Here is a 25037-nt window from a genome sequence, read left to right as displayed (position 1 = left end):
TAGAAACTAAATAGTCATCAAAATTCTCTTATTTCTTTTCAGACGGACCTCAGCCACGAATCTTTCATCGCCGTCCATCACTATTAGACGAAGAAGAATCGAAGAAGAAAAAGAAAAGTAGCAATGAAGACTTAACTCGTCGTTCATCTTTTCGTGAACGCCGTGCTGATCACTCTACTGAAGAAGGTCACGAAAGAGGGGAGGATGAAAGCAACAGCAACGAGGATGCCTACTTAAATATGGCCAGTAAACTGGGTCATCGGATTATGTTCTGGGATCCATCAATTCAGACTGTTAATGATGTCTCTCATACATCCGTTGATGATGATGACATATCAAAAGTTCGTCTACTTCCATCAAGGGACCATGGATTGGATACCAACAACAACAAACATCTTGAAATATGGAAGAGGCAAGATCGTCTGGCAGGCCAAGAAGAAAAGGTGCTGGGTGAGTTGTCAGAGATATTTCAGGATGGAGAAAATGGAGAAGACTTTCAAAATCGCAAACGAGACGAAGAACAACGGGGAGATAAGAGAATTCCTCCTGATGTAAAGAAAAGTTCTGCTTCTAATATCACTGAAGATGAAGTTAAGCCTAACATCGATGAGATCGAAAAATCAAGTGAAGAAAGTGATGAAAGCAGGAAGGATTATTTATTAAACAGTCGAGGCGATTTACAAACTAATAATTCTGATATAATGCCTACCGATAAAGAAGCATTTTATGATTGGTTACAACAAGAATACTTTAAGACAATGGCGAGATCCATGGTCAGTGCCAAGAGAAAGAGAAGCGACTATATTCCCATGGTTTCTTATGGTTCCAAGCAAAATCCGTCAGCTTCAAAGAAACAGTCAGAAAATCTGGAGGAAACTATCAAAACAAGAATAACGGCTAGCGATATGGACAAAGAACTGTCAGATAATAATCTGGGGAATATTGAAAAGAAACTAAAAGCAATCGAAAACATGATGGCTGGGGATGCCATGAATATTATCAAGGACAAATCGCAAAAAGGACAAGACAAAATTGATGTAGATGCACTGGATGAAAAATTAAACAGCTTATATAATGTGAAACAAATGAGAGGAGCTTTGAATCAGCTTGAAGGAACGTTGTCCATGATAGGTGAAAACAAAGAAGATGGTTCGTCTTCTCAAGAAAGACGGAAGAAATCCTTCAACAAACGCAGAGGCTATGGCGGTAAGTTTCATAGTTTACATGCTTATAATACAGCAGTCAGTGTTTTCAAGTCTTTGTACAGAAAATCGGAAACGTGACATAGTCTATTCGTGGTATCAGAATATAAATATTAGAAGAAAAGTGTAACGCTTATGCCGGTTTGGCTACGGAAATAAGCATTTGCTGTTTTGGTTGAAGAAATTCGTTTTATCAATCGTCTTTAAATTTTCATGGTGGGAGGGGAATGAACAAAATATCATAACAGAAATAAGGAGTATACATTCACGTTCTTGACATCTTTACTCCAAAGTATCGAAGTATTTTTTGAATTGCGCAATCATTATTGCATCCTGAGTAGAATATCAGCTCTCTTGAATAATAGTATGCCCCCCCCCACGCCTTTTCATCACGCTCCGAACAACGGGAGTAGGCAAATAGGAGTTTGGTCATGCGAGGAAATTTAAAGCAATCTTTTTTTTAATTTTTAATTGAAAAAAAAAAACATTAAATGTCTCTTTATCCTACCTTTTATAATCAAGAACATGTGCCTCATGATCACTCCAACGAAAAGTGAAACAGAACCTTCATTCATATAAGCTTCATGTAATCGAACAATATCACACACACACACACACACACACACACGCGCGCGCGCGCGCGCGAGCGTGTGTGTGTGTGAGAGAGAGAGAGAGAGAGAGAGAGAGAGAGAGAGAGAGAGAGACCCAAACTGTTTTCGTAAGTATAATGATGGTGGTAAATCATATGGTTATTGTTTAGATTATGCCAAAATATTTAAGGCTACGAAACAAGTGTTTCATGTTCTGTAAATTGCGTGTTCTGGCCGGTTTATGTGTCCGGAAGGAATTTCACTTCACTTCTACTTCCTAAACCACCTTACTGATTCCATATCGAAGCGCTGACAAGTCAAAAACTGAAGGGAATAAACAAATAGACCATTTCTCGAAGACACTGAGTAACAGTTGAATATATTAGTTTCATTTTACTGCACTTTATCAATTATTCTAGTAATTGTGTGAAAAAATTCTAATATTTGCATATTATATTATTTATAAATTGTTTCCATTATTCAGTGGACGTGAGTACATTTTAGACTTTAATATTTTTATGTACGTAGAAATTTATTAAAATTTAAAACTATTTTACGATTTTATAAACGTCCTGAATTCTAAGATCTGGAATTTTGGACCGAAGCAATTATACTATCATTAGATTCCCTGAAAACTGTCCAAAAACCAAAAACAAAATATATATAGAGAGAGAGACTTGAATATTTCTTTGAAATGTTGGAGTTTATTTTTTTAAATTAATGTTCACATAACTTACAAAACAGTTTTAATGACTTGTTAAATGAGCCCAAATTCACGCCTTGTTTTTGTGACAGTTCATACCAACATATTCGCTGACATATTTACAAAGAGGAAGAGAAAATAACACTGAATATTTTGCATAATACTGTAGTCATATCTAGTGGACGGAAAATTAGAAAAATATCCATTTGAATCAAAGTGTTTTGAGGAGTATTAATCATTTGAGGAGTATTAATCACGAGTTGTATGGCTTTGAGAAAGGCCATACAACTCGTGCATGACCACCAAGGAGAATCCATAATAAGTTTTATCTGGTTTGGTTATTCTAATTATGCCAAAACTATTAAGGCGTTTGATATAATCTAAGGAACGAAGAAATTAATGAATTTATTATGCCTATAACTTACGTTTGTTCTAGGGCTAATTTGTATGGTATTCAGGATGAACTCGACAATTCTAGAGGGAAAGGCCCCTCTCATATTATGACAGGCATTAAATCCAGATCTTCCCAGCCACTGATCCAGATCTTTCAAACTAACTGCGTTATGCAAATGACAACACAGCAAGACCAATTGAATCGATCTTTCATTTTAATTGCAAAAACTTAAGGCTACTATCAAGCACTACAGTGAATAAAAATAGTTAAGAAAAGGGATATCGACTTCAAAACAGGAGAGACTGACAGACAAACGGTGTCAGCAGCGGAATTAGAAGACAAATTACTGATTTTAGCTCAATCATGACGCGATGACGATTCCCTGGGTACACCACCAAAAAAAAAAAAAAGACACGTTATCATTTTGATAACGGCCATTGCCATAAGAATAGAAATCTGACATGATCAATGATGTGATCTGAAAACGTGATCAGCGGTGTTGCTGTACTGCTGCGGAGTAAGAAAGGACGCCGTGGTGAGAACAGGAAGTAGAATGTGGAGTGAGGAAAATTACATTCATAGATTTCAGTCGAATAAAGTCAGCTGAAATCTCTCAAAATGCTACTATGTGTATAAACAATTTTTCAGATCACATTCATTATGTTAGATTTCTATCCTAATGGCAATAATCATTATCAAAATGATAAAGTGCCTAACTTTTTTGGTGTGGTACACCCATTGAATTGTCATCGCGTCATGCTTGAGCTAAAATCAGTAATTTGTCTTCTAATTCAACCACTTCATTCTCAGATCTAGGTTCGATCTATCTAAATTTAATAAAGAAGGCTAATGCCAGAAGGTGAGCACTATGTTTGTCGACTGCATATACGTACTGGCTTCTTTGACCATTTTAGTTAAACAAAATTCGAGTTTCAGATAAGGAAAAATCTTTCTCGCTGTCTCTATTTGAGACCAGTTTGCTAAATTTTTTGAAAAGGTAATCTAGAAATCTAAAAGGGAATTTAAACTGATGGCTTTCATGTTTCCAATTCCCAGTTTCAGTTGTTGAGAATCTGGAATGTAGTTTTGGTGGTCATTTAATATTGCCGAAGGCAACTAAGGTCATAAAAACTGCAAATGCTCTTGACTGGCTTGCCTGTTTTGCGAGCATAAAAACCCTTCTACTTCCATGTGACACTAGCTAACTTCATATTCAGATGAAACCCTTCATAAAAGTTCCCTTGTTGAGCCAATCAGTCATCTAATTCATAGGATGTATAGATATCGGCATACGAACAGGAAGTATACTATCATCACTGAGAAACTCGACTCATTACTTTTGCAAGAATGGATCCAAAATACCCCAGATACATTACAAACAGCAGAAGAACTCATGGCATGTCCAGTTCTAGCTGCTATTGAGGCAGGTTTGAAAGCTATTGAGATAGCTTTCGTAATGCTGATGCAGGGTTTCTGAGTCTACTTGCGAAGATTTTCCTTTCTGTTGCTCATTCCAGGTATTTCTAGTTTTCTAAATGCCACCTGTAAGTCCTAAAATTGCATATAGTAACTTCTGCGCCTCCTACATCTGGCGTAGCGAGAGAGAGAGAGAGAGAGAGAGAGAGAGAGAGAGAGAGAGGTGGAAGAACAAATGCAAGTAAAGAGATGTGAAATAAAAATCATTAAAAAACAAAGATGTGACAACCTAACTGTAAACTAAATTGTATATTTCACATGTTTGCATTACATGAAAGAAATAGTAAGCATTTTATTACAAATTAAAGCAATGTTTAAAACAAATTAAAAAAAATAACAGAGACGTAAAAATTGCATTAACAGTACTAGTACAAAAGACAGTAGTACATTTTGAAAACAGTAAAGCTCGCATTACTGTTTTCAAAATGTACTACTGTGTTTGATTGTTCAAAATATGTATACTCATTTAATACTTTTTATAAATTATTTGTGAATTTGAAATAAGTGTTTCGTTTATTTTTAACTTAACCAATATATATTGTGATTGTTCATTTTTATAAGGTAGAAAATATTATTAATTAGTTTAAATGACTGATACCGCGAGATAAAGAGGTGATATGGTTTATTTAAAAAGATATTTACTAGTTTCGTTGAATGGATCAACTTCTTCAGGTATCACAATCAAAGAAATATACAAAAAATAACAGAGGCTTAAAAATTGCATTAACAGTACTAGTACAAAAGACAGTAGTACATTTTGAAAACAGTAATGCGATCTTTACTGTTTTCAAAATGTACTACTGTCTTTTGTACTAGTACTGTTAATGCAATTTTTATGTCTCTGTTATTTTTTGTATATTTCTTTGATTGTGATACCTGAAGAAGTTGATCCATTCAACGAAACTAGTAAACTAGTAGTATATTTTTAAATAAACTCTTTATCTCTCAGTATCAGTCATTTAAACTAATTAAACACACACACACACACACACACACACACACACACACACACACACACACACACACACACACACACACACACACACACACACATACATATATATATATATACACACACACACATGAAAATATCACCTATGAATGAAAACCTATAATACATTAGTATCATGAGTGAGCTAAGAGTCATAATAATCCAGGAATCTCATCTAGAGTAAAACATGGTATTTTCTTCAGGTCTCTGATAAAATTTTATTTACAATATACATTTGGTCATCCGCTACTTTGTTTCGCTAACAGTTTCCATTTCATTCCAAGCGACCGGAAAGCGAAACGAGGGAAAGTTTTCATTGAAGAAGAACAAATAAAATGTTGTTTATCTGAATTGAATTGAATGACAAACTGAGGACAAACGCGACATGCACTGGCAGCCCTTTTGAAGGCTTTCATTAAATCCTATGCTAACCTCGGCCTTGATATTCAGCGGGTGGCAGGATGCCACCTTGTGACATTATTTAACTTTAGGCATTCTCTCGGTTCAACGTGCGTGACGATTTTCAAGATAAAAAAAAAAAAAAAAAAAAAAAAAACGAGTGAATAGTTTGTAGAAGGACATTCAGTTGTTTTAGCTTTACTACTTTTCCCTATCTCTTCAAAGTAATTATCTCATTGATTTCAACCGCTAAGGTTTATATATATATATATATATATATATATAATTTTTAGCACTATTTTAATAGAGGTTTTCACTTTCCTCTCTAAGTAATATTTAAAACCTCTTTTTATCATGTTTAGGTAGGAATGAATTAATAATTATACAGTAATGAAAATTAGAAACACTTATTTATTTTAGTACCTGTTGAAATATTTATATGTATTATTTAATATGCATACACCATGTTCTTCAAAAAGTGTCCAGACTATTAATGTTAAAGAAAATTGAATTTTAATAAGGATACTACTAAAGTATAGGCCGATCTTTTAGTCTATAATAGCAATATCGTTCATGGAGCACTTTCATCCATATCAATAGCAAGCAGTTGGAATTCGACACTATTTCTTTCTTAGTCTAATTATTATTACAATCATTCAATCTAATGAGGTAGCATGTACACGTATAAGTCTCGAGATGACAAGAATTCCAGCTTGTCTAAAAAAGTCTTGGAATTCGGATCAAGAATTTCGCTTGGTTAGGTTAATTCTGAAACTTTGTCTCATTAATTGCTAAGTATATAAATTTAAAGGAAACGAATAATTACATTCTGGAATATTACAGATAATTTTCTCCAACGCCTTCGGTATGTCAATATACGGTATGACCGATTATTTTCGACAGTATGACTACGATCCCAGCGCTTGTCGAATTCTAACTGCTTGTCATAACGGCATCCATCCACTACTTACTCCTAACTTCATGGTTGGAATGATAGAAAAAAAAGTCTGGCGCTGTGTAAAAATGATCCTTTAAGAAGTCAATAAATCATGTTAATGTCTTAAAAAGGCGACGTCTATGGGATAATCATATCCTTAGCACTGCTAATAAATTCCCTATTCAGCAATGTTCATGTTATATGAAATGTTTCCTGTCTTCTAGCACTCTACGTCACGGTCACCCATCTACTGACTTCAAAGGTTTCAATAGGCTAATAACAACACGCAACGACAAATCGCAGCGATGCCATTTGACAATCAAGTTTCTTTAACTCTGTAACTTTATATCGTCACTATACAGCTGCCACTTACTTATATTATTCTGGCGGTTTTTTTGCACAGCTTTGTCTCTGATAACACAAGGGTTGCAGAAAATTTTAGAATACAAACCGGTGTGCTTTTACGGAATGAAAATGAGTTTTGATATACTGCTTGTTACATTTCTCAAAATTTCAACAGAACGAATATAGAATAATGCTTTTCATATAGCTCGTACTTCATTTTCTTTTCTGTGTGCATGTTACTCCAGATAATGTTATTTCAGAAATGGATATCAGCGACATGAGTGGTAAAAAAAAAAAACACTCCCATTAATTATTCAAGACATGATAACGGTGCTTTTCCATTCATAAGACGAATTCTAATTGCATTTCTTAACAGAAGACAGACTCGAAGAATAATGGATAATGGCCTTCGAAAAAATATTCAAAAGTCATTAATTTTTACGCAAAAGAGAAAAATTGCAAATTACCATCCACTATGCTGAATTTCAAGAAACTGAAGCAACTTTCGTTATTATGAACTTGAACGATTTGGGTTGGGCTGCTTTGTATTATAGCACTGGAAGAGATAAAGATATAAAGTATTTATAATTATCACACGGCGTGTATTCTTAGGAAAATATGTCCTATGAACGAGAAAAAAAGTGTGTTCTGGCAAAAAAAAGAGAGAGAGAGAGAGAAAAAAAAAAGGGGGGGATGAATGAACTGCGTATTTTAAGAATGTAATTATAAATGGATCGATGCGAAAACAAAAGTCTAGGTGAGTAGTTAGTCATAGTGTAATGTGTATGTCACTGAAAGAAAAATCAGATTATTTTTGTAAGAGCTTTGCAAACTATTGCCTAGAGTAGGGGTCAACAACCGACGAATTATCAGGCTCACTCATCAGCTCTTTGAGTATATACATACTCTTTATTAATTCCAATCCGGTGGCTCCTATTTATGCAAAGGAGTTATTGTTGCAACGCTACGAACCACGAGCAAAAAACATATTGGGTGGTGAGCTAGACTGTTTGGAATTATAATTGAATCAACCAACTAAGGTTATGAGGCCAACGTATTGATGTGTTCTTCTGACTGGTTTGCTGTTCTGCGGGACGAAAACCAGAATTTCCGGGAGTGAAAACCCAGAACTTTAGAGGGGATGAAGATAATTTGTAGCTGATATATATATATATATATATATATATATATATATATATCAGCTACATTACTACAACTCTGACAACTCTATCTAATGACATGAGATATCCGCACAAAATAACGTTAGACCGCATTCACAAGTAAAAAGTGACGGTTTGCGTAATACAATGTTTGTAAGAACGCTGAAGTAACATATTTTGAAACCCGTAAAAACATGCTGTAAATACATTTACAGACTAGAAAGATTGCTTCTGAGAAACACACACATTGGTGACAAAATCAATATTTTTGCTTGAAATAGTTCTTCCATAACTTGACTAGGCTGTGTGATGGCGCTACACGCATTTCCCGTCATAAGATCGCAAGTAGACTAAACACATTCTCGGACGTTTACGCAGCAGTCAGCGGAAGTGAAGAAATGGTAGTAGCCGTTCAGTTACTTTTTTTCCCCTTTTTTATTTTATTTTATTTTATTTATTATTTTCTGATTGAATCGCTCCTTGTAGAGGTCCTTATATGTTCATCCATGGAATGCAAACAAATTTCAAAACTTGATCTTGTACATTTTATGGTTATATTAATTAATATTAAGGGGAGGGGAAGGAAGATGAAAAATATTACTTATATCTAGCATTATTTAAAATTAATTTTTTTAAAGTTCTAAAAATTGCTCAATATAAACAAAATCCGTTACTGATATATCTTGAGATTTCAAAATATTATTTCATATGCATTATACCGTGTAATTATTGAAATTACAAAAACTTTTTTCAAATAAATTTGTAGAAATTTTAAAGATCAAACGTTATGTATTTACAATTTTTGTTACTCCACCAATTAAAATTTTTAATTGGTGTGGTATTTGTATTTGTTCATATACACACAATAATGTGTTTATTTCGATATTTATCTCTTTGCAACATAAATATAAAGAAATCAAACTATAATGTTGACTGGAATTCTGATATATTAAATTAAAAATAGTCCAAATGGAATATAAGTGTTAAATAGGAAAGAAATAATTTTAATTCTAACTAAAATTTGCTTATCTTTTGCTTTAGTAATGTCGCCTGAGGAAGATGAATGCCCAGCCATAGAAGCACTTGCTGATGACTGTTCATTTCTAAATGATGTATTACCCAATGGAAACTTACGGCACTCCTTATTACGGATATGCACTTGGCATCAAGCCTGCTATATCTGCGTGAGTATATTAATATCACAAATAAACAGCAATGTTAAGAGAACTTATATATTATTTAGTTCAAAGTTGGGAAAAGGAAAATTAACACATATTACTTAGACCTAGACAACAAATCAACCTACACTCAGTTTTCATATTTTCAGTACATATCACACTATATTTAAAAAAATGACATATTAAAATGAATGGTGTTATTTTTGCAAAAGTAACAATTTTCAGTAAAATTAACATTTTTTTTTTTATATCTCAATTATCCTTGAGATTATGACATCGAGGGCTACCATATTTTCAAAATTTAAACTAGATACATACACTAGATGTAGAGTGTATGAAAATATTTGTATTTCCTTACATTCATGAAAGGTCCTCTAATACAGATCATAAAACATTACATATGATTGCTCCGACTGAGTAGGTGATTTTACTGAAAACGTAAGCTATTAAACTGTTTTTGGATGAGTACATGAAGACATGTACTCATCCAAATCATGCACAATATCAGCTATAAAAGGGGGTGGGGGATCACCCTTCTCTGCAGTTACGATTACCTCACATCCCAAACGTGTGCTTTATGAAAAACAAGACTTTAGTCATTCCATTGTACTCACATAGTGCTAAAAAAAAGTCTGGAGAAAACTTGTGCTGTTGCACTTAACATTTCCAAAGCATTTAATAGGAGCTAGCGAGGAGGACTTCTCAGCAAATTACTATCTTATGGTCGCCTAACAACCTTTGCAACTGGATTGCCAATTTTCTCTCGGATCGTTCACTGCGTCTTATGGTGCAGGGTTCAATTTTTTTCTCTTAATGCAGGTGTTCCCCAGGACTTTGTTATTTCAATCCCTCTTCCTTCAATACATAATCGACCTCTCATTGACTGAATTCCTTTTCACAGTTTTGCTAATGATAGCACTTCCCTACTCATTGATAAACCCTTGCAGTGTTCAAACATCTTAAGCTTCAAGTTCATCTACAATAAGTGTCCTAAACATTTCAATCCTTCGATAACAACCTGCTAACTTTTTTTTTGTTTTGTTTTCCATGTTTGTTGCCGGTATAAATTGGAAGAATATGATGCTCCCAAGTAAGTGCAACTATGTCCGGGTGAATTGACTGGGAGAAGGGAACTGACGGAGTTTGAAAGAGCCGTTGTGATAGAATGCAATGTCAATATTGCAGGCCTATATGTTCGACAAATTGGGCCATCCCAGGTAAACAATCAATGATACCATACTGAGATGGAAGTGCAGGAGTCAACTGCAAGTACTACCCGCAGCGGACGATTCAGCACACTCATTTTCTCTTTCAGCAAGACAATGCACCACGTCATAAGGCGCTGTTGCTCTAACTGCGTTCTTTGTGGACATGAACGTCATCACACTTGACTGGCCTCGACAGAGCCGTGATCTCAACCATACTGAACATCTGTGGGATGAACTGGAGCGTCGGGTGAGGTCAAGGGACGTCCGCTCCACAACACTTGACTGTTGTGGGAGATCCTTGACTGTTGTGGGACTGTTGAGGTCTTGTGACTCGTCAAAGGACCTCATTACATGCCTATAAGAAGAATCTAAAGTTCCCATTGATCGCTATCCTAAGCTTGTGGAAAGTATGCCCTGTAAGACTGCTGCAATCAAAGCAGCGAAAGGAGGTCCTACATCTTATTAAGGTGGGTGCCGCGACTATTTGTTCCTCACGCTATGGTGTCAGTTGACTTCTTTCCCAAGCAGTGTATAATTTATATATATACTAGTATTATATATTATATATTTCCACACACACTGCTTGGAAAGAAGTCAACGAACAACATAGTGAGTAACAAACAGCATGGCGCCCACCTTAATAAGATGTAGGACTTCCTTTCGCTGCGTTAACTGCAGCAATCCTTATGGACATACTTTCCACAAGAGTTATTAGATCCCCCCCCCCCCTAAGAAATACTATCTGTCAGTGTGTAAACTTCTCCCCAAACAGGAAGATTACTCAATCTAGAAAATTAATACTTTCTAGCATCCATTTTCTAGTGGGCAGAGACGTTTCTATTTCGTAACTATTTGGAACTATCACATTTCAAGAGGCTTGCAAACTTAAGTTCATCTAAGTTGGAATTTCCGCTATGTGTTTCTTCAAATCTGCAAAGTACTGAAAGTAAAATACGGAAAGTGATAATACTTTCAGTATATTATTTTCTTAGTGCACCGAGATGCCGAAATTAATTTTAAATATTTCAAATGCAACATGAACGTATATGATTTAAAGTAGCTATTGGCCTTCAGAGAAATCGCATGTGGATTTTATTACGATACTACATGAAAATTAATACACTTAATTTACTTCATTTCCTTATTTACGAACAACAATACTTTCAGCAAGTTCATTTAGTAAATGGGGTCAAGTTGAGAAAAAATAAAAAAATAGGACTGTTTTGGTTTGAAATTACTTCCGCGTGCTTTAAAGTTTCAAATAGCAAAGAACATATTTTAATAAAAATTGCATTATTTATTTTTGTCATTATTATTTTTTTATCAGCTCCATCAATAGAGGTCGTCAAAATTAGTATTTTTATTTCGTTTTTATTCCAAACGAGATCTTTCAGAATCACATAGAATTATATTTTTTCCACATTTTCCATTTTCAGAAGAAAATTTTAAACACGAAGATTTAGTTTATAATAAAACTATTATTTCTGTTTTATTACGCTGGTTTTACAAACTGAAAATTCTTTTCTGTCTTTTCTAATTAACACCGGGTTGAGAAAATAAAAAATACAATTTATTTTACAGGAAAGTAGGCTCAAAATTATATACTTATAGGATGAGCTAGGACTAAAACATCGTTTTATCTTTTTTATTATCTTAATTATTATGTTTTGTTTTGCTTTTTCTGGTATTAGAATAGCTAAGTAACATAATGCTGGGTTCGAATTTAGTTTCATAATAACTCTTCCCCCCCCCAAATAAATATAAATAAATAAATAAAATAACAGAACAAGATTAACAGAATATTAATCAATATTAATGCCAAAAATAGGTTTGGTACCCTTACAATGAACTAATATCAGCTAAAAATAATAGTGTTGCTTATTTCGAATTTTTTGTAGATTATTATATTATTATTGTTTTCGTTGTTATTAACCTTCTACAAAACAATTTTTTCCACTAATTGGCTAATTCTAACTTCCTTCCCGACTAATTCAAGTAGAGCACAATTAGAATGAGAGTTTAAACTGTAAATATTAAAATAACTTCATGACTATTTCGAAATAAATTGGCTTTATTAAGAAAGCAGATTCGTATAAATTTCTCAATATCTTCATGTTGACTCATTGAATCATTCTCTAATGATAGAATGCCAGCTTGTATGCTAAAGCTCAATATTTGGTATACAAGCATTCTATCATCAGAGGATAATTCACTGAGTCACAATGGAAGATATTGAGAAATTTATGCGAATCTATTTATTAATAAAGCCAATTTTTTTCGAAATACTCATGAAGCTGTTTTGACTTCATGACTAAACTAAATAAATGTCCAGTTTCACAAAAAAAAAAAAAAAAAAATCATACACAGTTTTCTCTTTCTTTCATTTATTTCCATAATTATATATTAGTAATCATATAATTATGACCGTTTATGTCTTGAAGAGTTCAAATATATTATTATTACTTTACTGCTCAAAATAAAACGGAAAACACAATAAGTCACAATGAGAGGCACGCCAAGGGTATTTGTCGCCCAGAAGCAAACTTTTATCCGCCGCCCCTAATACTGCATTGTATAATCCAAATTAGGTATTAGCTACATAAAATGCAACCCTATCAATGTTGCCGCCCGAGTGCGATGCATCCCTTGCACCCTCGGGTTGGCGCGGCCCTGGTCATAATATACTATTTCCCCTCACTTCTGACTCTCAGCAGTTAATTCTGCAGCAGCAATACCTTTGGTTGGAATGACCTTAGTGAGAATAAGCCAAGTTGCTTGTCAGTGACAAACCGTCGAGCCTAGCATACTAGAGAGAAAATGAAATGAGACGATATCAACGATCTAACTTGAGTCTTACCAACGATTTGATTCGAAAGACAAGGATTAAAATCCAGTCTAGGATGCGAGGAACTTTATATGGTTTTTCATGTAAAAGTGGGCTAGTCTTATACGAGGTGGCAAGGTTTATCTCCCTAGAAACTCGACTGTTTCATCCCGCTAAAAGAGACAAACCAGCAAGACCACACCCAATTAACAGACATAATAGGTTAGCCTTGAGTGCTTTCACTGTAATTCCAAACTAACAACAACCAACAAAGATGAGATGGCTAATTCCAATACTTGTGCTGCCGCAAATCCGCTGTTAAATTAACTATTCGTTGGACTCCTTAGAAATGCAGGAACATTGCACTTGTGTACCATCTCACAGCGAACCATTCGTTAATTACAAAGAGATATTGGTGCCTCTCTTATAAAAATAAAAATATATTCGTATTGTAATGTTTTGAGCCAGTTTGGTTGTTTTAGTGTTTCTTATTTTCAAGCATATTTATCTCAAAATCTTTCTAGCAGTTTTAATTGTAAAGTAGCACGCGAAACTCAAAGTAGAATCAATAAGACCAAAAGCAATTCACCTGGAATTGTCAATTGAACAGTCCAATGCACAATGGAAAGTGAACGATTGTGACTATTTTAATCAAGTCTGACATGTGGAAGTTACTTTACTAAAACCGGTAATAATTTTGAACTGAACTGCTCTAATAGAAAAGTTCAATTTTGAAGAGAAAGAACTATTCCGTAACATATGGAAGTATGTACACACTAGTAATTATCTACCTCCTCCGGGAAATCCATTTCCATCTAGGATTGCAACAGAGAGAATTACACGAATTACCCAAATCATATCTTCATAAGGCATGTAACACTACGACCAAATGTTTTCGATTCAGCCTCGGTACACGTTTGACTAGTATATTAACACTCATGACATTTTCTTCCTCTCTTCTATTTTCACACACTTCAGCCAAAACAATCGTCGGATATTTTCTTCAAGCTACATAATTTCACTGCTCTGTTACTGAAAAGTTTATCAGATCTACATTCTTTGCATAATTTTATCTTACATATTTCTACAAAAACTTAAAAGTGAAACCAGCCGACTTCCGATTTTCTAAAATTGATTGTTCGGAATAAACTCGGACATTAAATGATATAGGACGTGCCTTATCGTTTTGCAATAGCGTCTTTTCCATTAGATGGTATTTAAATTCTTTTACTGAATTTAACTTCTTTGAAATTTCCCCCTTGAGCTTTCTGATCGTCACTTCTCCCTTTAGTCTCAATTTCCATGACAGAGTTACATAATCACTGCCACAAATGGATTTTAGGTAATTCATATGATCGATCATTAATTCCTTCTCATTTGTGATGGTTATCTGAAGTAACCATCACAAAGTTGGGCCAAATATTTGCTACTGTTTTTACTGAGCTGTTTCATTCTCCAAGGCAATATCATCCATATTAAAATCATTCTTTCTTAATCCTTAATCCTCTTCTTCTACCTTTTACGGTGTCGAGATTTCTTATTCTTGTAACCGCAACCACCTCGAGGGTATGCATCCGGTGTGTCCTATGCCTGTAGATGTTCATGGGCCGGTTTGCCTGTTCTGGGGGACGAAAAACCTGAATTTCAGGGTGAAAAAAACTCTCTACCACCGTATGAGACCGGCTTACTCGCCTTTCGTCGAAAGAGACCAGATAAAGGTTCCTCACGTCACTGACAGGAATCGAGCCGAGGTCTTTCCGATCAAAGAGCTTTGTCTATAAGGACTGAGCTACGGAGACTCCTATTAAAATCATCCATTAATATTATTTTGCTTTATCATCTCAAAGTAACTGCTCCCCATTACTTCTTCCATTACAGTAATTGATACAAACCTTAACGCAGCAGTTATTTGGCTTTTTAGCGGCTACTTCGAACAGATGTGCTGCCATCTGTTATCAGATGGCAGCACATCGTAATGCAAACGGCAGATGATTATATATATATATATATATATATATATATATATATATATATATATAAATATATATATAATTATTATTGTTATTTTTATTTATTCTAAGCTTATATTATATTATAGTACAAAATTTTGAATAATCATGCGTAACCTAAGAGAAAGAAACTTGATATGCGTAAAGTTAGAAAATGTTATGTAATGCATCATTATTATATACACATATGTACATCTATATAATACATATATTATAATATAATAATATACCAAAATCACAGGAGACATGCTATTATGTGACAGAAAAAGTTGCATAACATTACATTAATTAGGTTTTGGAACAAAACAAAATAAAGTAGTTAAATAGTATTTAATTTTTTTCATTTTACACCTGAAACAGGATCTTTTTAATACCAATATGCAAAAACCAATTATTTATATTATTATTTTGAACAAAGCTTCCTCATTTCTGTGGGAAATTAAATTTTCTTTCATTTCATTTCATTTTTGTATTTGTTTGGGTTATTTTCATTTCTTATTGTTAAAGGTAGTGTATTGACTATTTTTTGATGCTAAATAAGTGTAATGTTTATGTATTACTTCTTTATTTGCTTTAGGAACTATATATTTTATGCCTTTATGTCTACTGAGGAAAGCATGTTGTTTGATATTTACGTATTCCTTTTCGTTTTTAATGAATAGCAGTACCCTATAAGCGTAGAAATATCTAAGGGGTAGTATGTTTAGTATGGTGAACACCCTCTGTCCGAAACGAAACCGAACTTTTGATAGAAAATAAAACACAGGCCAATTATAATTATTCAAATCATTTATTTCAATCAATATACTCTCCCTCAGCTTCGATACAGCGCTTGGCATGGTCAATTAATTCGTTAAATGAGTGTTTTATATCGGTTTTGGGGATATTGCGGGTCGTGGTTACTGCCGCTTGAACGTTTTCAATGTTGTCGTATCCCTTTCCTTTCATCGGCAAATGAAGTCGGGGTAAGAGAAAGAAGTCACAGCGAGTGATCCAACACACAAACTTGGTTTTTCCTCAAAAACTGTCTCGCAATGTTCGAACGATGAGATGGTGCATTATCGTGCAAAAGTGACCAGCTGTCTGCATCACGATATTCATGCAGTACGCGATGAATTCTCGCTATTAATCTCTTCAAAACTTCGAGATAAAACTCACCATTCATCGTTTGGCCAGGCGGAACGAATTCTTTGTGGATAATGTCCTTGGAATCGTAGAAACAAATCAGCATCGTCTTTACTTTTGACTTCTCCAAGCGACTTTTTTTTGGATACCCTTCTTCGGGTGGTCTCCACTCAGCACTCTGTTTCGGGCTCATATTTAAAACACCACGTTTCGTCACCAGTAACGATCGTTTCAAGGAAGTTTGAGTCCTTAACGAGGTCCTTGCAGTGTTCAATTCGATACATTTTTTGGCCGTCGGTCAACTTGTGGGGAACAAATAGTAAATTCAATTTACGAAGGCCCAAACTTTCGGTCAAAATGTTGTGCACAATTGCTTTTGGAATCCCCAATTCATCTTCAATCAATCTCACGGACGATTTCGGGCTTTCTTTGATGAAATCACGCACTTTTTGGTTTGGATGTTAATTTCGCTCATTCCAGTTTTTGGATAGGCCCGGCTTTTCGTCGTCCTCAAGCGTCTCACGACCACTTTGAAATCGCTTAAGCCACTCGTAAACTTGAGTACGGGATAAGCATTCATCACCGTATGCTTTTTGAAGCATTTGATGCGTTTCGGTAAAACTTTTACCAAGTTTAACACAAAAGTCAATCGCAGCTCTCTGTTTGATACTCATTTTCCGACCGTTCGTCAAAATAAACTGTCACTATAACTCGGCTTCTAATGAAATAATGAATGTCATAAACAGTTGACACAACACTAATGAAGGTTGCCGCTTTCGACAACAAAAAGATACAACAGTCGGCACCACTAGTTCTTATATTTTCGAAACGTTCGGTTTCATTTTGGACAGTGTTTTTATTGGACTTTGCAGTATCCTTGTATTTGTTTCTAGTTAAGATTTGAATGACTTTATTCTGAGTCGAAACTAGAGGTTTCAGCGTTGTGTGGCAGATTCTCCCCAACTTAAAATACCATATTGTAGGGTGCTTTGAATTCATGCAGAATATATTTTTAACATATTTATATTTAAATTTAATTTAAGAATCTATTTAGTTAGTAAAGTCTGTTCAACATAATCCTAACTTTATTTACGACATCGGTGATGTGTAGGTTCCCATTTAAATTACTATCAATTTTTAATCCCAAGTAAGCTATTACATTGACTTTTTTATTTCTAGTTGCAATTTGAATTTGTCCGGCAATTCCAATCATGCAAAAATAATTGTGCAGTGAAGTTCATTTTACTTGTTGTATTTCGCAAATCAAAATTTTAAATGAATTTAAATTAAATTAAATTTAAGAAGATTTACATATTTAGTTTTTGAGACATTCAGACTAGCTTATTTGATTGGAACCAATTTATTACTTTTAAAATACGAGCATTCAGAATGGCTTGTATTTGTTTGACTGTGTCCGTAGAGAAAATTAGAATGGTATCATCTGCAAAAACGTTTATTTTACTGTTTAGCTGAAGATTGCAGAAGTCATTGATATAAATATTAAATAAAATTTGTTCTAAGACAAATCCTTGTGGCACACCCCAGCCTACGGTTTTGAAACTGCTATAGCTGTTTTTTATTTTTACAATTTGTGATCTAGCATTTAAGTAATCTTTGAACCAGTTTAGGGCAGTACCTCATATATATTCGTATATCATCTGCCTATATATGTATGTATGTATGTGTATATATATATATATATATATCGGTGTATATATATATTTTATTTTTACAATTTGTGATCTAGCATTTAAGTAATCTTTGAACCAGTTTAGGGCAGTACCTCATATATATTCGTATATCATCTGCCTATATATTTATTTTTACAATTTGTGATCTAGCATTTAAGTAATCTTTGAACCAGTTTAGGGCAGTACCTCATATATATTCGTATATCATCTGCCTATATATATATATCGGTGTGTATATATATATATATATATCTTAATGAGAAAAGTTATTCCTCTCTCCTGTCCTTCCCTGATTACGAAGAGACTTTTGTTTAAGAAAACCAAGAAATATTTAAAAATAACCTTCCCAAGATTCTAGAGAAGATTACCGATTGCGCTGGAGTAAAACTTCTATTTTCGGATTTTGGACTTCAATTTGATAACATCGAACAGAGTTCCTGAATAGTTTTGACTAAAGCACTTCAGACAGCTCGTTTAAGTTTTTCAACTCCTTTAATGTTATATATACATATATATGAAACGTACTATTAACTCGGGGTTGGGATATGTTCATTTTTTAAATTAACTGACTTAAACCCGAGAATTATAACACAATGACATTTGAAAAAAACGCAACATGTTTCGTCAAAAATGACTTCTTCAGGCGATAAGAACATAGAAAGATAATAAAAGACACTTAAATTAACATTGACACACTCTAAAGCTATACAACTATAAAGCCATAATATTCGACTGTAAATTACAGTTATGAGCTTGAACTACAGTCCGAGTTAAAGTTCTATTGTTGTACACCTGTGCGTGTGTGTGGAATGACGCGATCTCCAGTATCTAATAGTAGAGTTGAAAGAGTCTGCCAAATTATAGCTAAGATTATTATTCAAATGAAAAGGGTCTAAGGTGATTTCCCTTGACTCGACAATGCGGCGCTCTATTTCATCATGGCTGATGTGTAGGTTTGAAGTCAATGTCCAATCTATTTCATGTTGGTGGCCTTCGTTGTTAAAAAAAAATCCAAGTTGCGACTTGGATTAGAGGGCGGCTGATGGACAGATAAAAGTGGCTTAGGTCCAGCAGAAGGCAGGTGACTAGTGATGTACCTCAAGGCTCGGTACTTGGTCATCTGCTGTTTAATATGTACATTAATAATACTAGAAATAATTTGGTAGGAAATGTCCACTTGTTTGCTGATGACGTAGAATTGGGAAGGGCGACAGTCAATGAAAGTTATGTCGATATCTTGCAGAATGACTTAAATATGCTTCACAGTATAGGATAAGATAAATGTTAAACTGTCAGTTTAACGTGGCTAAGTGTAAGGCGGAGCCTCCGTAGCTCAGTCAATATAGACGAAGCGATTTGGCAGGAAAGACCTGGGTTCGATTCTCGTCTATGACGTGAGGAACCTTGATCTGGTCTTTTTCGACTAAAGGTAAGTTAGCGGGTCTCATACAGAGGTAGGTTTCCCTCAGAACAGGCCCTGTGAACACACACACTGATTACAGTCACGAATACTTACAATAAGTGGAAGAGATAGGGTCGTTACGCCAGTTGTTAACCATGAGTCACATCATTGCAGTCAACCTTCTAGATAGACAGCACATGAATGGATGGGAGTGTAAGGCAATGCACTTCGGCAGGATGAGATCATGCTGTGTACTATATTATTATTAATGGAACTGAACTACAAGAAGTTGACGAGGCAAGGTACTTTGGGGTTATTGTGGACAAAAAACTTAAGTTTATAAAGGTATATTGCAAAGGTTACAAAATAGCACATCAAATTATATGGTTGTTAAAGAACACACAGACAAGCAGGGATAGTTATTGTTCCACTTTATAAAGGCAATAAGACCACATTTGGACTACGGCGCACAGATCTGGTCACCTGGATTCTTTGGTAATGAAGAAATGGAGAGGAACCAAAGGCGAGTGACAAAGATCGTTGTTTCCTGTGAAGAAAGATTGAAAGTCTGTGGGCTCCAAAGACTAGCTGATAGGCATAAGAGATTAGATATGACAGATATTAAAGGAGTTTTATAGGATTGATATCGATTTTTTTTTTTGTACAGCGCAGGAAAGGAGAGAATGAAGGATCATCCCTGGAAATTGTGTAAGAATGTGCTTAACAAGGGTGTTGCACTAGATTTTCTGCTTGGAGGGTGATAAATGTGTGGAATGTGTTGTCAGAGGTGGTTGTGAATGAATCTATGGAGAAGTAGGATAGATATTGTGTGAATAATGAGTAGTGTGTCAACGTACGGTCTCCCGCGATGAGTCTTCTGACTCCATGGAGACACCGTTATAATCATTAAGGGAAGTGAATAAATGGGCAATTAAGAAGCTAATCAGTTCCATAAAAGCTGATGGAATAAGTTTCGAAAGTAGCTCTATTGAACATGTAGAAAAATTCACAAGGTTTAAGTTTCGGTATGAAGGGAAATAAGTTAGTTAGGTCATGAACTGTCTGCTTTCAGTCGATATATCACAGCTAAGACATTGAGTTGGTTCAAAGTCATCGATTGCTAAACTGAAACTGGGCAATAAAAATAATTTATACTCTTGATTGTAATGTTTCTTCGATTCCTCAACATCTATGACTGAACTTTTGAGAGGGTATTAAAAAACTAATCACTGCTATAGCTATGCACGTATTCTTTTTTTTTTTTTTTTTTTTTTGTATCCAAATTCCTTTGAATAAGCAGTCCATTTTTCCTGGAAAGAAACGTTTTATAGAGAAAATTTACGTGTATCGCACTTGGTTAAATAACTTCCAATTTACTTTATTTCCAAACAATGTCGCAAAAAATAAAGAGGGAACAGACGCTTCGTTTTATATCCATTTCTGCCAACCGCTTCCTAATTTGGAATGTTTATACTACGTGCTGCCAGCATTACAAACTGTAGTGCTAATGCGTAGCGTATAGCTGATTTGTCGAATAATTGGAACGACACAACTCGACAACGCTTATATGTAACTGCAAGTAACTTTTATCGTTTGTACATTAATGCTCAATGAAAAATGATTTCCTTAGCATTATGTACCATAACACGTTTGATTGTATAGGATGCGCAAAAATTTACCCATACAAGGATTTCTGTCACACTTTCCATTCAGCAAGATGGTACGTTATTTATTTATATATATACATATACACACAATAGCTCCAATTCTTCTGAGTAAAAGGGACTAATGTTCTGCTTTATTGTCGATCGACAAAGAACTAAAACCGCATCAGGTTTTAATTCTTTGTTTTTAGTATCTAGCTCTAAGAAGTCCACACATGGATTAAGCCCTTTGCGAAAGTGCTTAACCTCAACTCACGCATATTTTTCATGACCAACTAATCTGTAGTCAAATAAAAGTTCGAATAAAATATTTCCCCCCCCCCAAAAAAAAAAACTATTGAATTCCAATTATATTATTAAGAGATACCTCCAGAGAGTCGCGGACTCATCAAGAGAGTCAATCATCAACGCACCAGTTACCAATTTGTTCTTGAATTGATTCACACTGCGTACAACACATTCCAGGGCAATCTATCCCAATCACGCACTACTCAGTAACATCTACAACTCACCAAGTCAATCTTATCACTCCTCTTTCTCCTGTTTGCTAGTGTCTACAGTTTACAAATTCTTGATCTGTTAATCGGTATTTCACAATCCTGAATCATTTAACAATCTTCTTTGCACACTCTCTCTCCACTGTATCAGAATCGCAAAAACCGGAGAACCACACCTGTGCACAATATTCCAAGTAAGGAGGTATCAAGTCTTTGTAAAGAGGCAAAATGACATCCTATTTTTTACATATTGAAGTTCGTTTCAGCATTACAATTATTCTGAATTGTATTTGAAATCTTTGTTATATGGGTCTTGAACTTCAACTTCCTCTCTTCTAACACTGCAAGATCCTTAGCCTGATCAGTTTTTCTTCTAGCATAATACCACCAATATAAATGGTCGGATACCTAATCAACACCAATGTGCATGACTTTACATTTATGGACTGAACTGACATCCATTTTCCATAATAATAATCTAATCTAATCTAATCAAATCCATCTGCAAGTACCACATAATCAGTCGCATTTCTGAACACCTATCTTTAAAATCAGCAAATAGCTGTATGTCGCCTGAAATCCTTCTCAATGTCATTAATGTGCAGAGTGAATAACAGTACACCAATAACTAATCCTTGTGAAACACCACTGGTTACCTTAAATCTTGCAGCCTTACATCGCCTATATATACATATATACATATATATATATATTTTTTTTGGAAAGTTTACCTTGGGTATAATGTACGTTAAAGATACCAAGCTATTTTATAAATAAACCTGGTTTTAACCCATTTCCCAAGTAAGCAAACAGACAAATTGTTTGCTTACTTGGGAAATGGATTAAAACCAGGTTTATTTATAAAATAGCTTAGCATCTTTAACACACACACACACACACACACACACTACTGATATCTGTCAATCGGTCATCCTCTTATCCATGCTAATATTTATAATACAATCCCGTATTCTCCAGTTTATGCAGTCTTCCATGCTGTATTCTGTCAAAAGCCTTAGCAAACTGCAAAGGCACATGTATCTATGTCCCCTTGTCTAGCTCAATGGTAACATTATAGAATGCGAACAGGTTGCTAAAACATGACCTTCACTTAATAAACCCATGCTGTTCATTACAAATATTTTCTTTCAACTCAAAGTCCTGACCTATTTTTCCAAAATCTTCACTCCTGAGATACGGATTAGTCAGCTGTATACATCGATCTTTGCACCACCCTGGTCGAATGGGATTACCATACACTTTGTTTCCACTCCTCTGTAATCTTCCCTGTTCTGAGTAAGAAATTATATTATATTGCCTGGTCGAAGGAATAGGCAGCTCAGCTATACACCCTTTTAGCAACTAGCTGATGTCATATCAGTCCCTATTGCTGAATTCTTATTCATTTTGTGAAACAGTTCTAACATCTTCCTATATATACCTGACTTTCTTCCAGTGAAAAGATAGCAGTGATCTCAATGTTGCATATATACCAGGTTGATAGCTCTTAACAAAATGGGGATTCGTTAGCTGAACCTCTTCTGCATTTGTCACCCTAATACCATCTGCATTTAGTAGTTATTCTATCGTATTCATTCTTTCATCTTGCAGCATAACGATAGATTTCATAGGAGTTGACATTAACTCGCAGAGCCAGTTTTACATACTCAGACTTTGCTTTCCTTACAACAATGCAACTCTTCCTGCTGCTTTTAATTTTTATAACAGACATCCTTATGCACACGGCATTCCTTCCACATCATCCTGTTCTTACGATTCTCTTGCATAACAGACATCCTTATGCACACGGCATTCCTTCCACATCATCCTGTTCTTATGAGTCTCTTGCTGGATAAAATTACACATCCATTTGACTCTTATCCTATTTATTCTTCGAAATCTCGTGACACATTCTGATACTGCATTAAGTGCTTCCCACGCAGTTGATATTCTTTCCACCCAGCAACCAATATCTTTGCGCTGAATTTAGTATATGCTTCAGTTGGTCATAACTTCCTGCTTTGTATTCAGCATGTAATTTTTTTTCTGAATCTAACATTCATAAACAGCTACTTCCCAAATGAGTACCGCATGATTACTGTCACCAACTAGAGACATAATAGTTGTCTTTAATTGAAATACACATACTATAATCAGCTCTAACACTTTATGAATAGCAAAAATATTTTCCTAATCGCATTGGAGAAATTAAGGGAAAATATTATCAGTGCTTGAAAATTCACTTTTCCGTATTTAAATTAAGTAAATAATTCCTTTCGCTTGATGCAAAATGTCTAGTTATGAAGTTTCAATATGAATAAGGCAGGTTCGATGTATTTTAAATATTTTTCAGGGAGAAACCGTTGGATTGGCACCAAGCGATTGTGATGGCGGCTTCATGCAAGAAAGCGAAACTGTGTGCATCGACGACACTCCTTGCCGTAGTTCCGCAAGGACAATGCTTCTTCCACTACGACAGCGTAGGTTTATGCTGAAACGAACCATCTCTAGTTTGTGCTACAGCGATCCATGTATTTCCCGCTATCTACAAAGGATTTAGACATCTGTGTCAATGAAGGAATGTACAAAACTTATGCACGTAATAACTCCTTATTTGCCTCCAAGTCTGGATATGTTGTGGGCGTTTTTCAGCAATTGTCTCAATGTGTTGGTTTAAGTAATTTTGTTCATATTGTGTATAAAAATATATTTAAAATAACTCCTTATGGTGACCATTTATTTTTTATATTCAAGATCTCAGCAGCTTAAAAGTTGCTAGACATGCTGAATATTCAAACTAATCAGAGTAGTCATGTGAAGCCAAAATATCCAAATTAATCTGGGCAATTGTACTTCGCTAACCTAACAAAAGTTGAAATAGAAGAAAATATTCAAAATATGAATTGTTAAACCTGGAGCGCTACTAACAAATTATCACATATCTAGTGTATAAGGAACACTGAAGTACAACAGCGAGTTTTGTCTGCAAATCATCCTTGCTTCTAAAAATTAGATCGTTAAATCTCGCCGAGAACGCGAATGCTTAAGAGGCCACTGAAAGTGGCCTCTTAAGCATTCGCGCCTGAAGCATAAAATATTTTACAACAGAAACAGATTATCGGCGTCTAAGTGATGCTACAATTTTATGTACGGGTTCGAGTTTAGCATTCAGCAAACAATGAGAAAGAAGCATCAAATTATCATGTTTAGAAAGTTTTGTTAGTCAGAACCCAAGTTTAATA

The 25037-nt window shown here is 34.7% G+C and overlaps 1 protein-coding gene across 1 annotated transcript in view; it reads left to right on the top strand.

Moving 5' to 3' along the window:
- Positions 1 to 24521, top strand: part of LOC150094760 (uncharacterized) — a 35410-nt gene extending 10889 nt beyond the window's left edge. The window contains exons 2-4 of the mRNA XM_090411450.1: positions 43 to 1206; positions 9239 to 9381; positions 24149 to 24521. Of these exons, the coding sequence (XP_090267576.1) occupies positions 240 to 1206; positions 9239 to 9381; positions 24149 to 24355 (1317 nt within the window). The 5' untranslated portion in view covers positions 43 to 239 and the 3' untranslated portion in view covers positions 24356 to 24521. The remainder of the gene's footprint in view (positions 1 to 42; positions 1207 to 9238; positions 9382 to 24148) is intronic.
- The last annotated feature ends 516 nt before the right edge of the window (positions 24522 to 25037 follow it).

The sequence above is a fragment of the Typopeltis vanoorti genome, chromosome 21 (assembly GCF_054136105.1).
Source record: "Typopeltis vanoorti isolate ZY-2024b chromosome 21, IOZ_Tvanoo_1.0, whole genome shotgun sequence".
Classification (NCBI taxonomy): domain Eukaryota; kingdom Metazoa; phylum Arthropoda; class Arachnida; order Uropygi; family Thelyphonidae; genus Typopeltis; species Typopeltis vanoorti.
This window is presented reverse-complemented; position numbering and strand designations above follow the sequence as displayed.